This window comes from Halichoerus grypus, chromosome 3 (assembly GCF_964656455.1).
Source record: "Halichoerus grypus chromosome 3, mHalGry1.hap1.1, whole genome shotgun sequence".
Taxonomy (NCBI): domain Eukaryota; kingdom Metazoa; phylum Chordata; class Mammalia; order Carnivora; family Phocidae; genus Halichoerus; species Halichoerus grypus.
This window is the reverse complement of record NC_135714.1, coordinates 44,014,650-44,032,857: the sequence shown is the minus strand read 5'-3', so window position 1 is coordinate 44,032,857 and position 18,208 is coordinate 44,014,650. Positions and strand designations below refer to the sequence as shown.

Genomic DNA, 18,208 nt, shown 5'->3' with positions numbered 1-18,208 from the left:
TTTGAGGTCCAGGTGACTGCACTGTATTTAAGCTGTTCCTGAAAGCTACAGCTATGGCACTGAGGGATATAACCACAGGGAGCAGAGAAAAAAGAAAGCTAATATTCATTGTATTGATACTTTATACACATTAGCTCTTTCATTCCTAGAACAATTCCATAATTAGAAATATCATCCGAATTTTATAGAAACAAACTAATAACTTGTCCAAGGTGACAAAGCTATTAAAGCAAAGATGTAAATCCAGGTAGGCTAACCTGATATCAATGTTATTCTACTACATGACATTGCCTTCTATGAAGAATTCAGGGAGACCAATATCCTCTATCTGGAAGGGAAAATGTTCAAAATGGAATGGCCCATAGAGTCCCTATGAAGGACACCAAATGGTTGGCAGTGTTTGAAGTCCTAAGTAGAAAGGTAATGATGTCTTCACATTTAAGGTTCATAAGGAAGGTTAATTCCTAATAAAAGGAGGACTGATAAAGGAAGACAGAGTAACATCTTCACTGTACACAAAAAGTAGGCCCTTGGTGAGTCCTAAAAATAGCTTTACCTTTTCATACTCCAGTGTAGCCAGGAAGGGGCCAATAGAGATTCTATAATTGACCCTGGATGTAACTTTTCTGACAGAAATACTGCTGCTAAGAAAAAGGTCTGCTTAATGAAAGAACCAAGGTATAAATTTCCTAAGGACAAATAGTTGAGTGACTATCATATTATTTGTTCATCATGGTATTTGGAAAGGAAAATTTGAGAACTAGGTTGTTAGGAGAAATGAACCAATTTCTTAGCTTTGAAAGTGTCATTAACATAACACAGGGAGTGATGACTTAGCACAAGACAGTGAAGCAGTAAAACAACTTAAAATCAAAGTTCTAGCTCTCTACTTACCAGCCATGTGGCTGGATAGGACCATCTCTCTGAGCCTCAAATTCCTTAGTTATACTACATTACATAGAGGTATACATGATTTCATTTTAGGGGGCAAAAACGATTACTTCCCTTCATGATGAAATATATTTTATTTTATTTTATTTATTTATTTATTTTTAAAAGATTTTATTTATTTATTTATTAGAGAGCGAGCGAGAGAGGAACAGCATGAGAGAGGAGAGGGTCAGAGGGAGAAGCAGGCTCCCCACTGAGCCGGGAGCCCGATGTGGGACTCGATCCCAGGACCCTGGGATCATGACCTGAGCCGAAGGCAGTCGCTTAACCAACTGAGCCACCCAGGCGCCCAATGAAATATATTTTAAAGACAGCATCTTAAAGAGTCCTTATTCATAACAAGGGTTCAAGTTCTAAAATGGAGCTGAAGCTCCATCTTACAGGGGTAGGTTTGGAATTTTAATGGTGTATTAGAGGAAAGAGAAACAGTAATGATATCCCTGGTTTGGGTTTTTTTTTTTTAATTTGTGGAATATTTACCAATTTAACCATCTGTAAATGTAAATCAGTGGCATTAAATATATTCACAATCCTGTATACCCATCACCACTATCTATCCAAAACTTTTTCATTATCACCAATATAAACTCTGTACCCATTGAACAATAACTCCTCCTTCTCCTCTCTTCCCATTCCCTGGTAACCTCTAATCTACTTCCTATCTCTATGAATTTGACTACACTAGGTACCTCATATAAGTAAAATCATATGATATTTGTTCTTTTGTATTTGGTTTACTGCACTTAGTACAGTGTGTTCAAGGTTAATCTATGTTGTAGCAAGTGTCAGAATATCCTTTCTCTTTATGGTCGATCCAATGTATGTATATACCACAATTTGTTTATCCATCTGTTGATGGACATTTGGGCTGTTTCTTTCTTTTGGCTATTGTGAATAGCGCTGCTAAGAACATTTGTGTACATACACTGGTCTGTTTTTAATTCTTTTAGGTATATACCTAAAATTGCTGGGTCAGATGGTAATTCTGTGTTTAGCTTTTTAAAGACCTGATAAATTGTTTTCCACAGCAGCTGAGCCATTTTATATTCCCACCAGCAATATGAGAGTTTTAGTTTCTCTACATCCTTGCCAACACTTGTATTTTCTATCTTTCTCATTTATAGCCATGCTAGGGGATGTGAAGTGGTACCTCATTGTGGTTTTGGTTTGCATTTTCCTAATGAGCATCTTTTCATATGCTTGCTGGTTATTTACATATCTTCTTTGGAGAAGTGCTTGTTTGAGTCCTTTGCCCATTTATTTTTTTAAAGATTTTTTATTTATTTATTTGACAGAGAGAGAGGGAGCACAGGCAGGGGGAGCGGCAGGCAGAGGGAGAGCGAGAAGCAGGCTCCCTGCCAAGCGGAGAGCCCGATGCAGGGCTCGATCCCAGGACCCTGGGATCATGACCTGAGCCAAAGGCAGACGCTTAACGACTGAGCCACCCAGGCGCCCCAAGTCCTTTGCCTATTTGAAAAAGACTGGTTGCGTCTTTTTGTTCAGTTATAAGAGTTCTTTATACATTCTGGACACTAGACCCTTATCAGAGATATGATTTGAAAATATTTTCTCCCATTCTGCAAGTTGTCACTTTCTTGATAAGGTCCTTTGATGCACAAAATTTTTTATTTCGTTGGAAGTCTAATTTACCTACTTTTTCTTTTGTTGCTCATTCTTATTAGTGTCCCATCTAAGAATCCATTGCCAAACCCAAAGTCATAAAGATTTATTCCTATGTTTTCTTCTAAGAGTTTTATGGCTTTAGCTCTTCTATTTAGGTCACTGATCCATTTTGAATTAATTTTTATAATTAGTGTGAGGTAGGGGTCCAGTTTCATTCTTTTGCATGTGGATATCCAGCTATTCTAGCACCATTTATCGATGAGACTACTCTTTCTCTATTGAATGCTCTTGGCACCCTTGTTGAAATCAGTTGGCCATAGATACATGGGTTTATTTCTGGACTTTCAGTTCTATTCAATTGGGCCATCTTTATGGCTATCTTTTTGCCAGTTACCACACTGTTTTGAATACTATACCTTTTTTTTTTTTTTTAAAGATTTTATTTATTTATTTGACACAGAGAGAGAGAGAAAGCACACAAGCAGAGGGAGGGTCAGGGAGAGGGAGAATCAGACCTGCTGAGCAAGGAGCCCAACATTGGGCTTGATTCCAGGCCCCTGGGATCATGACCTGAGCCAAAGGCAGACGCTTAACCAACTGAACCACCCAGGCACCCCGCTTTTTTTCTTTTTGATATACAATAGTATATTAGCTTCAAGTATACAACATAGTGATTTGACAGTTTATACATTACAAAATGACCACAATAGGTCTGGTTACCACCTGTTACCAAAGTTATTACAATATTGCTGATTATATCCCCTCTGCTGTACTTTCCATTCTTGTGACTTATTTCTCTTTCTCTGTCTGCCCTTTGTCACTTAGTATAATAGCCTCTAGGTCCATCCATGTTGTCACAAAATGACAAAATCTCATTCTTTTTTATGGTAATATTCCACTGTATATGTATATACCATATCTTTTTTTTTAACCATATTTTCTTTATCCACTTATCTATCAATGGACACTTGGGTTGCTTCCCTATCTTGGCTACTGTAAATAATGCTGCAATAAACATAAGAATGCATATATCTTTTTGAATTAGTGCTTCAGTTTTCTTTGGGAATCACTGGATCATATGGTATGTCGTTTTTAGTTTTTTGAGGACCCACCATACTGTTTTCCACAGTGGCTGTATCAATTTACATACCCACCAACAGTGCGTGAGAATTCTTTTTTTCTCCGCATCCTCACCAACACTTATTTCTTGTCTTTTTGATTCTAGCCATTTTGACTAGCCTGAGGTGATATCTCACTGTGGTTTTGATTTGCATTTCCCTGATGATTAGTGACGTGGAGCATCTTTTTATGTATTTCTTGTGTATCTTCTTTGGAAAAATGTCTATTCATGTCCTCTGCCCATTTTTTAATCGATTGCTTTTTTTGGTGTTCAGTTGTATGAGTTCTTGATATTATTTTGGATATTAACTGCTTATGAGATATATGATTTGCAGATATTTTTCCCATTCAGTAGGCTGCCTTTTCATTTTGTTGATGGTTTCCTTTACTGTGCAAAAGCTTTTGTCTGATATAGTTCCAAGTGTTTATTTTTGCTTTTATTGCCCTTGTCTCACACAGATCCAAAAAAATACTGCTAACACCAATATCCAAGAGTTTCCTGTTTTCTTTTAAGAGTTTTATGGTTTCAGGTCTTACATTTAGGTCTTTAATCAATTTTATTTTTTGTATGTGGTATAGGAAAGCAGTTCAGTTTCCCCAACACCATTAATTAAAGAGACTATCTTTTCTCCATTGTATATTCTGGCCTCCTCTGCCATAGATTAATGGACCATAGAAGTGTGGATTTATTTCCAGGCTTTCTATTCTGTTCCATTGATCTATGTGTTTTTGTGCCAGTACCATACTGTTTTGATTACTATAGCTTTGTAGTATAGTTTGAAATCTGGGAGCATGATACCATCAGCTTTGTTCTTTCTCAAAATTGCTTTGACTACTTGGGGGCTTTGCGGTTCTGTACAAATTTTAAGATTATTCATTCTAGTTCTGTGAGAAGATGCTTGTGGTATTTTGATTAGGATGCACTGAATCTGTACATTGATTTGGGTAGTATGAACATTTTAACAATATTCTTCAAATCCATGAACACAGTGTATCTTTCCCTTTATTCTGTCATCTTCAATTTCCTTCATCAAAGTCTTACAATTTTCAGAGTATAGGTCTTTTACCTCCTTGGTTAAATTTATTCCTAGGTATTTCATCCTTTCTGATGCAACTATAAAAGGAATTGTTTTCTTGATATCACCTTCTGCTTGTTTGGTATTAGTGTACAGTAACCCAACAGATTTCTATATATTAATTTTGTATCCTGCAACATTACTGAATTCATTTATTAGTTTTTTTTTTTTTTTAAGAGTTTATTTGTCAGAGAAAGAGAGAGAAAGCACAAGCAGGGGGAGAAGCAGGAAGAGGGAGAAGCAGGCTTCCCGCTGAGCAGGGAGCCCAATGTGGGGCTCGATCCCAGGACCCTGGGATCATGACCTGAGCCGAAGGCAGACGCTTAACCGACTGAACCACTCAGGCGCCCCTGAACTCATTTATTAGTTTTAATAGTTTTTTGGTTTCTTTAGGGTTTTCTATGTATAGCATTATTTCATCTGCAAACAGTGAGTATTTCTTCCTTACCAATCTGGATGCCTTTTACTAATCCTTTTCTTCTCTGGTGTGTCTGTATGAGGAGGTGAGCTCAAGATCCTCCTACTCTGCCATACTGATTGGGATCTCTCCTTTGTTTTATTTCAGATGTCTCCCAAGAGTCTATGTTTATGGCCCTCCACTAATTGAGATAGGCTGGCTACTATGAAGTATCATCTCTTGGTGAGCCAGAGAGGGGAAAAGGGATCAGCACTGGCTTTTCTTTGCCTTTTTACAAAGGGATGATGATTTGAATACGGTGACCCTAATTTCCCTTGGCCCTTCCAAGTCCATCTCAATGAGCTCATTGTCCTCACTTGGGGCTCTGGCTCCTCTTCCTGTCTTTGCAGAAAAAAATGTTATCTTGCCCAGAAGACACTTCGTAGGCATTCAAAGGAGTCTGTGAACCTTCCTTCCCATATCTAAAATGGTTCTCAGTTCCTTTAACAAATAAAAACTTCTCAAGGGAAACCAGTTATATTTGGTTGTCTGAATATACCTAAATTCTCCTGTAACAACTGATACCCATTGCCATAATATTAACTTCAACCAGAGTTTTCTGGGCCCTTTCCAGGAAAATCTGCTAATGCATTTATTTGATCCTGGATAAGTATATAACCTTCTGGTTTTGAAAAAGGTACAGAGATAACTAAAGACTAAGGTAAACTGAAAACAGTCTGAGGGTATTTTCAGCTGTAAGAATCTAAACGTTTAGAGCCTCATTGCTAGCAGTTGTAGGAACTAAGGCTTTTTACTATGGGGTTGATTGAGAAAAGTCAGTTGTCTAATTGGGCTGGGAACTATCCCCAAGCAGGGATTGGCAAAACTACAGCCTGCTACCTGTTTCTGTAAGGCCCAAGAGGTAAGAATGATTTTTACATGTTTACATGATTGACAAAAATTTCAACAGAAGACTGATATTGTGTGACATATGAAAATTATATGAAGTTCAAATTTCAGTGCCCATAAAGTCGTACTGACCAGAGCCACACTCCTCCAGTTATATATTGCCTGTGGTTGCTTTTGTGCTACAAAGGCGGGATTGAGTAGATGAGGCAGGGACTGGGTGGTGCGTATAGTCTGAAACATTGACTCTCTGTTCCTTTACAGAAAAAGTTTACTGACCCTAGCTCCCGAGGATGCCTAACATGCTCTGAGGGGCTAAGACCATTTCCCTGGGTAGAACAAAGTTGCTTTATAGCACTATGGAGTTTTGAATTGGGGCATTAAATGCCAGGTCTCATTAAATGCTAAAATTCAAAGAAGACAAGAATCATTTGTTTAATGTTAATGGCAGTCTTAAAGTGGGATTTTGTATCACATCCTCAGATGCTGTATTTGAACAATTACAAACTGTGCTTGATACAGAAAAGACTGTTTGGTGGCACTGAAATTTGTTTAAAGATGCCTGACCCAGGACAGGGAAAAGAAAATGGGTCACCAGGTGGATGAAAAGGAACATATGCTTCATCTATCTGAGTATCAGCTTCTTCTTCTTTTTTTTTTTTTAAAGATTTTATTTATTTATTTGATACAGAGAGAGAAAGCACACAAGCAGGGGGAGGGGCAGGGGGAGAGGGAGAAGTAGGCTCTCCACTGAGCTGGGAAGAGCCCCACGTGGGACTTGATCCCAGGACCCGAGATCATGACCTGAGCTGAAGGCAGACGCTTTACCAACTGAGCCACCCAAGCACCCCTGAGTATCAGCTTCTTAAATGTCTCCATGTCAGGGTAAGATAACTTTATGTGATTAAAGGAGCAGAAAGATCTCTACTAATGGTATCGAAAGTGGCATGAGGTTTGGGTAATGTGGCTTTGCTTCCACAGAGTGCTTGCCATCATGGTTTGTATTCAGTTTACAATTTAGATTGGACCTGAAGCTAGAGCTCATGGTTCTACTAGGAGAATGATACGGAGAATGTGACTGACAAACTTTCCTCAGAGATAAGTCAGTTTTTTCTGTCAGAGCAAAATAAAGTTATGGAACCATGCAATTTCCCCAGGTGGTACAAGGTAGACAGTAAAGTCTTCACAATCCCTTCCTATAACACAGTGTCTATGAGGGAAGCAGCACATTGAGCTCACAAGAGAAAAGGACATTATTATAACAGAAAATGTGAAAGGAGCTGTAGGCTAGGGGATCCAAGAAAGGGCACTGAAAGCTCTGCCTTACAAGACTGAGAAGGGCCTTCTGTGGAAAGGAAAGGAGAGTTGCGGCTACAGTCTGAAGGAGAAAGCAAAATGGATTAAATGCAGATCCAGCCAGCTCAACACAACAGGGAAACAGGTAGACTAGTAATTCTGGGTGACAGAAATATACCATAGTATCTATACTTTGGAGCTGAGGATAGGCATGAACCAGAAGAAGAGAGGCTGGTCCATTCAGCTAGCTTTCCAGAGGATGTATGTAGCTCTCACAAAAAGAAAAAAGTAAAAATGCAGCTTTCACTTTAGTTCTTCCTAAAGTCTAACTTATCAAGACTTGTAGTCAGAGCAGCAAAAGGGCAAAAATTAGAGATACTCTATATGAGTCCCTAAAATAGTATCCCTTAATTAATCAGACACAACGAGCTCTTGATCTTATTTCATTAAATTTGTTTGATAATCACAGACCCCCTTATGAACAAATTCAGGCCTTTTTTTTCCTAATTATTCCTCGGATTTTCAATCCTACTGTTTATTTTCCTATATATTTTGCAATTCTCAGTATTTGTATATTAGATCTGTGTCTTTTCTCTCATCATTTCTTTTTATTCTTCCTGGTTCTGAATTCTAGATGAATTTCTTGAGTTTGTTTTTCTATTTCACTAACTCAGTTTTCAGAAATATCCATTCTACTGTTCACTTACACTTTCAGTTCTAATTCATCAATCTTCTTCTTTTTTTTAAAGATTCTATCTATTTGAGAGAGAGAGAGAGAAAGCACTTCCGTGCACGCAAGCACAAGAGGGCACGAACAAGGGAGAGGGGCAGAGGGAGAGGGAGAAGCGGGCTCCCTGTTCAACAGGGAGCCCATGCAGGACTCAGTCCTCAGAGCCATGGATCATGACCTGAGCTGAAGGCAGATGCTTAGCTGACTGAGCCACCCAGGTGCCCCTGTCAATCTTTCTATTTTTTTTCCAATCTTCTTTCTAATCATCACTACTACAATCCTTTCTGATCTCAAGTTGTTATTATTTCATGACTGATTTAGTTTCACATATGCAAGGTCATGTTGGCATCTGAAAATCTTTTCCTGATCTTTACTGCAAATGTAATTTAGAGAGGGATCTCTCTTCTGATTCTTCAGTGATCTCCTTCTTCTGATCATAAGTCTTTTTACTTATTGCAGCTACGCAGTCCAGAGAAAAACTGTTGAATTTTTGTTTCCTTCAATGTTCTGTATTTTAAATTTACTAATGGCTAACCAACAACCCCGTCTCCTAAGGCAAACACTTTCTGCATTCTGTATCTTTCTTTCATTCTCATATAAATCATCCAATCCTTTCGATTTTATGAAGAAATGTTTCCTAAATCTAGCCTCTGTTCAAGTTCATTGTCACTGTTTCTAGTCCAGACACATGGTCTCCATCGTTTGCCATCAGTCTCTTAAGACTCCAAATCCATCTTCCCAATTTCTGCCAGAGTTCATCCTAAAAGGCATGTTAATAACATTACCTCTTTGGTTAAAAACTTGTTCTCCATATTTATAAGGTAAAATCCAGACACTCTTGGTTATCATACCATATTCTTCATAACCTGACTCTAACCTATAGATACAGCCTATTTTTCCATACTGACTGTTTTACCTTTCAGACACCTCAGCTTTTTAGACTCTGTATATGCATATTCTGATTTTACATTTTTTAAAAGAGAAAGGACAGCCCTCTACTCTCCAGGCGTCCTCGTGAGAGTGACATTGTGGCAATCCCTGACGCACCGCTGTGATGCCCAGGGAAGACAGGGCGACCTGGAAGTCCAACTACTTCCTTAAGATCATCCAACTTTTGGATGATTATCCAATATGCTTCATTGTGGGAGCAGACAATGTGGGTTCATAGCAGATACAGCAGATCTGCATGTCCCTCCATGGGAAGGCTGTCGTGCTGATGGGCAAGAACACCATGATGTGCAAGGCCATCCGAGGGCATCTGGAGAACAACCCAGCTCTGGAGAAACTGTTGCCTCATATCCGGGGGAATGTGGGCTTTGTGTTCACCAAGGAGGACCTCACTGAGATCAGGGACATGCTGCTGGCCAATAAGGTGCCAGCTGCCGCCCGTGCTGGTGCCATAGCCCCCTATGAAGTCACTGTGCCAGCCCAGAACGCTGGTCTGGGGCCCGAGAAGACCTCCTTCTTCCAGGCTTTAGGCATCACCACTAAAATCTCCAGAGGCACCACTGAAATCTTGAGTGATGTGCAGCTGATTAAGACCAGAGACAAAGTGGGAGCCAGCGAAGCCACACTGCTGAACATGCTGAACATCTCCCCCTTCTCCTTTGGGCTGATCATCCAGCAGGTGTTTGACAATGGCAGCATCTACAACCCTGAAGTGCTTGACATCACAGAGCAGACTCTGCATTCTTGCTTCCTGGAGGGTGTCCGCAGTGTTGCCAGCATATGTCTGCAGATAGGTTACCCGACTGTTGCATCAGTGCCCCATTCTATCATCAGTGGATACAAGGGGTCCTGGCTTTGTCTGCGGAGACTGATTACACCTTCCCACTTGCTGAAAAGGTCAAGGCCTTCTTGGCTGATCCATCTGCGTTTGTGGCTGCTGCCCCACTTCTGCACCTGTTGCCACCACGGCCCCAGGCAAGGTTGAAGCAAAGGAGGAGTTGGAGGAGTTGGACGAGGATATGGGATTTGGTCTCTTTGACTAATCACCAAAAAGCAACCAATTCAGCCAAGTTTATTTGTGAAACAAGGAAATAAAGGCTTACTTCTCTTAAAAAAAAAAAAAAGAGAAAGGACAATGACAAGCAAAGAATTCTGTAATTTTCAGCAATCCTACAGTAGGGAGTACAAATAATCCTAAGTATCTAAGGGGAATTTCTGAAGGAAGTAGGTATAAAAACTTGTCTGCAATCATATCTGTGAGAGTCTTTAAAAATATAGATACTCAACACCTACCCAGGTTTGCTCAGTGAATAAGAACCTCCAGAGACCTGCCCTTAAATTCATACTTTTCAAAATCTCCACAGGTGATTCTGCTGCAAGGCCAACTCTCACTGCTTAAAGGCCTAATCCAAAATGCCATCACTAAGAACCTTACATAGCAACTAATTTGTTCCCAGAAGTGAAATAACAAAACTTTCAATAAACTTACCTAAGCGAGTTCATCTCTGTCTTCCGATGAGATGAGTCACCAGCCACATGGCTAAGTTTTTGAGCTTGGAGTTTTGCTTTATTCTCTAATGACTCTACTGTTTCTTTCATTATTAACACTTTAGACTTTAAATCACATTTTTCATCTTCAAGCTATAATTTAAATTAAAAAAATTAATAGATGTCTCAGTTTTGTCTTCCTTCAGCACTCTTTAATATTTCTAGAGAAAAACTAAAGAAATAAATTATATTTATTTAACAATACTTTAAAAGTCATGTGTACAGTTTAGGTTCTAGATGTCAGAATGGGCATACACATTTATTCCTCCTTATCAATATCAGTGAAATGAAAATAAAGGATACAAAATAAAAAAAAACAAGAAAGGAAGAAAAGAATATATCCACAACAGCAGTGAAAAAAGGAAGGGAAACAATTAGTCAACAGAGCAAACATTGTGAAGAATTTCTAAAAAACAGTAAGTACATAGGACTAAAAGAAAAATCAGAGCAGAAAATACTGTAACCCAAACAAAAAATGGGTAAGATTTAGATGAAGAAACAAAAATTTTCCTGAAAGACATAAAACACAACCTGATTTAATGTAAAGACATAACACGTTTCTGAATGGAAACACAATATTGGAAATGTATTAAAAGTTCCTGAAATAATTGTAAATTCAATGAAATTTCAGTAAGAATCCTAACAGAACCTTTTTTAAATAAGGAAGGTGGCTCAGAATTCATTCTAAAGTTCATTTAGGAAAAAAAGTTAAGAAAACAGGAAAAATTGTGGGGGATTTATGAAATATCAGAATAAATTACAAGCTACTATTAAACAGTGTGGATTTCACATGAATGAGCAAATACAAGTACACAGATGTAAATTCAGAAAAGGTGGAATTTTAAGGGATGTGGGAAAAGAAAAAGCTCTTTAAAAACAGAGTTGGGACAGCCACTCATTGAAGAAAAAAACCAGATTTCTATTTTATTTTATATACAAAAATAAAATCTAAATGGAATAATGATCTGTATGTACAACTCAAAATCAAGAAATATTTGTGGGGCGCCTGGGTGGCTCAGTCGTTAAGTGCCTGCCTTCGGCTCAGGTCATGATCCCAGAGTCCTGGGATCATGCCCCACATCGGGCTCCCTGCTCGGCAGGAGGCCTCCTTCTCCCTCTTCCACCCCCTCTGCTTGTGCTCCCTCTCTCGCTGTGTCTCTCTCTCTGTCAAATAAATAAATAAATAAATCCTTAAAAAAAAAAAAAGAAATATTTGTGTTAAATAGAAGTCTTCCAGTTAAAACTGTAGACTGACTATACACATTTGATCTTCCCTCCCTCTTGAAATGACAGTAAAGGAATAGAAAGTTACACACTCATAAGGACATAGAGAACAAGAAAGAAAACAACAGTGGGTAAGTGATGTCAGTAACTTGTGGAAGACAAAGAGTAGATAGAATAGTGATGCAGAGTGGAAGGATACAATCTAAAGCAAAGCTTCTGAACCTAGGAACTACTGATATTTGGGACCAGATAATCCTTTGCTGTGGGGGGCTGACCTGTGCATTGTGCACTGTAGGATGTTTAGCAGCATTCCAGTCTCTTGAGTAGGCAAGACCCTCTAGTAGAATTTCTAGGTATGAAAAGCACTTTTTCCTCTAGTGTCAACCGCATTCTCCAGGTATCGCCAAATACCTCCTAGGAGGCAAAACTGACCCCAGCTGAGGAACATTGATCTAAAGTGACCACAGTTAGCAACTAGCTGATCTGCCTTGAAGAAACTCAACACATGAAGGCACCAGGTGGTGGGCTGGAGTCAAGAACAGAACAAGGAGACTGGCTGAAAATCTATACTGGGAGCATCACACCCGAGAGAGCTATCTCTTTCTAGAAAATTCTCCTGGAAACCAAAAATATAACTAAATTTTAAACTAAATCAATAGAAGAGTTAGAAGATAAAGCTAAGGAAATCTCCCAGAAAGAACAAAAAGTCAAAGAGAAAATAAGGGAGAAAGGATAAGAACCTCAGATCTCTTTAGGAGGTCCAAAACCAACTAAAAGATCCAGAAGGGTGCCTGGCTGGCTCAGTAGGTAGAGCATGTGACTCTTGATCTCGGGGTCATGAATTCAAGCCCCATGCTGAGTGTAGAGCTTACTTAAAAAAAAAAAAAAGAAAAAAAAAAAGAGTTCCAGAGAGAGAAAATAGAATAGTACAGTAAATTACCCAAGAAATTGAGAATAAGAAGGAGGAAATTCTAAAAGTTTTCAGAAATAAAAACATGTACAAAGGACTAGGATATAGAATAGCATCAGACTTCTCAAAGAAAGTTAAGAGACAATGGAAGACAGTATTCAAAATTTTTAGGGAAAATAATTTACTAATCTAGATTCCCATATACCAAGCCAAATCATAAATCAATTATGAAATCTGAATAAAGTCATTTTCAGACACGTAGTGTACCAAAAAAATCTCCTCCCATGTACTTTTTTCCAGGAAACCATTGGAGAAGGTGCTATACCAGAATGAAGGAAAGAAAACACGAGATTCAATACAGGAGAGAGGCACAGAGAAATTCTTAAGAGGAAATTCTCCATAGTCCACAATGGAGCAAGATGATGGAAAGCTCAAGAAGGGAAGTCTTCAGTGGGAAACAAAAGAACTGATAGGTTTGAGCATGTGGTAGAGATATTGGAGTTCTTGACAAAAATCAGCAACGGGTTTAATGAAAACAGAAAAGAAAAAATAAAATGAAACAAAACAAAAGCAATTATTAATTCCAGGAAAAAGATCTGTAAGAGAAAAGGCAAGAGTAGTACTATCTCATTTGGCTGACCCATGGGCCACTAGAAGTCATAATAATATAAACAGTTACTACTAAAGTAAGTATAACATGCAATAAAACTATGAAGTAATGGAGGAAGAAAAAGGAAAGAGTGCCAAGTCATCATCTAACATCACAGATACTCAAATAATCTTGAATCGATAAAGTAAGACAAGTAAGACTAAGCAGTTAGAAGCACATTATTTAGAAACAGGGAGGAATTAGAATTGTGGGTAGTAGTTTCGGGGATAAAGAGGTGGGAAATGAAACTGGGTGTTTTTTGCATTAAAAATCTTCCAAAATTCCTTGGGTATACCTTGTACAAACAAGAATATATGTATAGTATAAAGAACAACAACAACAAAAGTTACCTGGCTTAAAAATATTACCTATTACCTGAACCTTGAAACTACTGGTGAGCAGTCTCCAATCACCAATCACATCCCCCAAACCCTGCCACAATAACCACCATCATGAGTCTCGTGTTTCTCATTTCTTACTTTTTTGTTGGTGTACCATATCCGTATGAATCCCTAAATAATATACAGTTTAGGTCTGTATATTTTTGAACTCTACACAAGTAGAATCATATTGCATGTTCTTTGACACTGTATTTATAAGATTCAAGCACACTGATGTTTGCAGCTACTGCTCACTCATTTTCACTGCTCTGTAATACTTCACTGTATGAATTATTACCACTATTTCTCTATTTTCCTCATAACTGACATCAAGATTGTTTCTTGTTTTCTACCAGGGAGTTAAATATTTTAGGCTTTGTGAGCCCTGTGGTCTGCTGCCACCACTCCGTGGTAACATAAAAATAGCCATGGGCAATATGTAACAAATGAACATGGTTGTGTTCCAATAAAAACTTTATTACAAAGACAAACTAGAGGCCAGATTTGGTCTGGGGGCCACAGTTTGCTGACTTCCAACCAGGGTTCTTACCTAGAAATGGATTTGCTGGCTCACAGAATATGCCTTTGCTAGGCGATGCCAAATTATCCTCCAAGGAGGTACCAGTTTGCATTCTCTGACCCTACATGTATTTGCTAAATTTGTGTGTTATAACTTGTTAATTTCTTTTTTAAACATTTTTTTAAAAGTAATCTGTACACCCAACATGGGGTTGAACCTACAACCCTGAGATCAAGAGTCACATGCTCTACTGACTGAGCCAGCCAGGAGCCCCTAACTTTTTAATTTCTGATGCCCTGATGGATGTGAAATGTTTTTACTATGGTTTTAATTTTTATTTCCTCTATTATTGATGTAGAACACCTTTTTATGTTTATTAGCCATTTGTAATTTCTTCTGCCATGAAGTGTCAATTCATATCTTCTGTAAGTTTTTTTTTAGGTTAAATGTATAGCAAATCCTCTGTTAGTGGCCTGTTTTTTCAACCTATGACTATTTGATGAACAAAGAAGTTCTTGTCAATATAGTCCTATTTATCTGTTTTCTTTCAATTGTGTTTAGGAGCTTACATTCTGGCAACAGACACTTGCTAGCTGTGTGATGCTAGGCAAACTGTCCCCCCCACCCCCGCCCTCAGTTTCTTTATGTGTGAAATAAGGATAATATTAGCCTTTACTTCATATGATTGTTATCAGAATTAAAATTATATAAAATGTTGAGAAAGTGCCTGACACAAAGTAAATGCTATATGAATTGCTATTATTATTATTTCTCCAAGGTCACAAAGATTTTCTCCTGCTGGACATGGAGCTCAATATGGGGTGTGAACACACGACCTGAGATCAAGACTTGAGCTGAGATCAAGAGCGGACCTTTAACCACTGAGCCACCCAGGCGCCCCATCTCCTGTATTTTCTTTAAAAAATTGTAGCTATTTCTTGAACATTCAAGGTTGCAACTATTTTTGGGTATGGTATATTTGAAGTAGGATGCAATTTTTTCTTAATATAGACATATACATATACATATGTGTGCGTGTATATATATACACACACATACATACACATGAATAGCCAATTTTCCCAGAAATAATTATTGAATAATTCTTTCTTTTCCCATTGATCTGAGTCCTTGATAGATCAAGTTTCCATATATTTGTGGTTTTGTGGGTTTGCGCTCTACTGGATTTTATCATTTTCCTTTAATCCTTGTGAACTACCCCTCTATATTAATTACTAACTCTAAAGCTTTCATACTTGGTAGGCTAAGTTCCACACCATGTTCTTCTTTAAAATTTCTTTGTGATTCTTAGCTCTGTTTCCATGTAAAATTTAAATCCATTGTTAGGGGCACCTGGGTGGCTTAGTCGTTAAGAGTCTCCTTCAGCTCAGGTCATGATCCCAGGGTCCTGGGATCCCAGAGCCCGCATCAGGCTCCCTGCTCAGCGGGAAGCCTGCTTCTCCCTCTCCCGCACCCCCTGCTTGTATTCCCTCTCTCGCTGTCTCTCTCTGTCAAATAAATATATAAAATCTTAAAAAAAATAAATCAATAAAATAAATAAAATCCATTGTTAATTTACACACACACACACACACACACACACACACACACACCATCTTGGAATTTCAACTGGAACTACATCAATTCTACAGATCAATTTGGGGAGAATTTATATTCTTTTTATAAACATGTCTGTCACCTTTTTTATAAACCTGATATATCTCTTCACTTATTTAGGTCTTCTTTAATGTCTTTCAATAAGGTTGTATTATATTTTCTATTTTTTTTTTTTTTTAAAGATTTTATTTATTTATTTGACAGAGAGACAGCGAGAGAGGGAACACAAGCAGGGGGAGTGGGAGAGGGAGAAGCAGGCTTCCCGCGGAGCAGGGAGCCCGATGCGGGGCTCAATCCCAGGACCTGGAATCATGACCTGAGCCGAAGGCAGACGCTTAACGACTGAGCCACCCAGGTGCCCCAAGGTTGTATTATATTTTCTATTAAGATCCAGCAAATTCATACATAAGTATCTTACATTGCTTATCTCTAGTAAATGGTTTGGATTTTTCTTTTTTTTTCTCTTCTTTGGGATCTGTTAAACTTCCAGCATTCATTGTGCATTTTGAATCTGAGAACTCCTGTGTTTTTATAAGACCTAGAAAATTATCAGTCATTATCTTTTCAAATACTGCCTCTCTCACACATTCTATTACATTCTCCTAGAATTTTGACTAATATATGTTAGACTTTCTCACTTTATTCTCTAAGGCTTTAACTTATTTTACATTTTCTATATCCTAGTCTCTTTCCAATGACTTCTAGTACTTTAGATATATTTTTTATATTTTTCAGTTCATTAATTCTCACTTTCAGCTTCTGGGCAAGCTGGACCGTTCTACCTGAAATAATTAAAAATTGGACAAGATACATAAAACAATGGTTTTCAAGACACTGAGCATCAGGTAGTGATGGACAGTGACCCCTGACGGACAAGAAATAAATGAGGTGAGCCCTATGATTGCTCCAGCTTACTGCTTCAAGAATTTCTAGGCTGTGGCACAGGGAAAGGAACTCAGGTGAAGCCTGGTGGTTCCCCTAAGTTCAGAAGACGACTGAGAGTCAAGGGAGGCCAAGGCAGTTAGGGTTTGCAGAGCAGACACTGGAGGAGAGCTACACAGACAGAGCTCCAGAGATCTATAAAAGGTGCCCCTTGAGTGTTCAGCTGAGCAGAGCTCAGCACAGAGGAAGTTACCCAAGGCCAGAGAAAGAACCATCAAAAAGTTAAAGGGAATAATACTCAGGGCTCATGTAGGCCAGGAGTAACTCCTGTTCCCATCAGTCATTTGAAAACCTCATAATTCATAGGGCAATAGATAGCATACTCAAAACAGTTTTGTCCCAGTAATGAAACAAAATTAGTCCAGGACTAAATGCTACTCTGGTCCCACCTAATGAAGCTTAAAAGCAAAACTGAAAGGGCTCAAGCTACTTCCATCTGACTTAACTGTATCCCAGAACAAACCTCAAGAGTATTTATAGGGATACAAGCCATCCAGCAACCAAGAAGATAAAACTCACAATGTCTGACATCTAAAATTACCAGGCATGCAGAGAATCAGGAAAATATAACCCATGAGGAGGAGGAAAAAAAAAAATCAACTGACTCAAAGTTGATAGAAACAGATGATAGTATATGTAGACGTAAATAATAGCAGTGAAGACATAGTAAAGGAAACTAGTCAAAATGAAACACCAAGAAAAAAAAAGGATTCAGAACACGTAACAATTTGATTAAAAAATTCTATCTCTAGAGAGAGCAATAAGGAATGAAAATGAATTTCATTTTTTCCACTATGTCTGTATTATGATTTTTTAACAAGAACAAAACAACAATAATCATAACTAACACCTACTGAGTGCCTACAGCATGCCAGCAACTCTTCTAAGTTCTTGACATGTATTAACTTGTTTAATCGTCACAAAAACTTTAGAAGTACTACCACCATTCCATTTTACAAATAAAGAAACCGAGGGATAGGAAGTTTGAGTAGCCTGTCTACAGGTAATAGGTGACAGAGAAGGATATGAACCCACATAGTCGGCCTTCAGAGTATATACTCCTAACCAGCATCTCTAGCATACTATTTTGTAATTTTAAAAACATAGAGCATATTGAAACTATAATTGAAATTCATATAACATAATTTACCCCAAATCTAGTTTGATAAATTACCTGATGGTTAATACATGTCAAATGTTCAATAGTTTTCTCTAATTTTGATTTTTCAAAAATACTCATTTCCTGGAGATTCTGAAAAAGAATTTTATGGAAGATGTTTATTCACAGCAGATAACAAAACAAAATTAGCAAAGTAAGCAACACAAGTCTACAGGATTATTCTATTTGTCTTTTTAATAACATGGAAATGTT

General features: G+C 38.1%; 1 protein-coding gene and 1 pseudogene across 2 annotated transcripts in view; one reads left to right on the top strand and one right to left on the bottom strand.

Annotated features, from left to right (window-relative positions):
- CEP135 (centrosomal protein 135) overlaps window positions 1–18,208 on the bottom strand; it is a 75,216-nt gene that overhangs the window by 20,415 nt on the left and 36,593 nt on the right. For both annotated transcript variants that reach the window (XM_036120761.2, XM_078068680.1), the window contains exons 14-15: window positions 18,011–18,088; window positions 10,536–10,687 (exon numbers count right to left, since the gene is read on the bottom strand). In XM_036120761.2, coding sequence (XP_035976654.2) covers window positions 10,536–10,687; window positions 18,011–18,088 — 230 coding nt within the window. The remainder of the gene's footprint in view (window positions 1–10,535; window positions 10,688–18,010; window positions 18,089–18,208) is intronic.
- LOC118553665 (large ribosomal subunit protein uL10 pseudogene) lies at window positions 9,133–10,089 on the top strand (annotated as a pseudogene).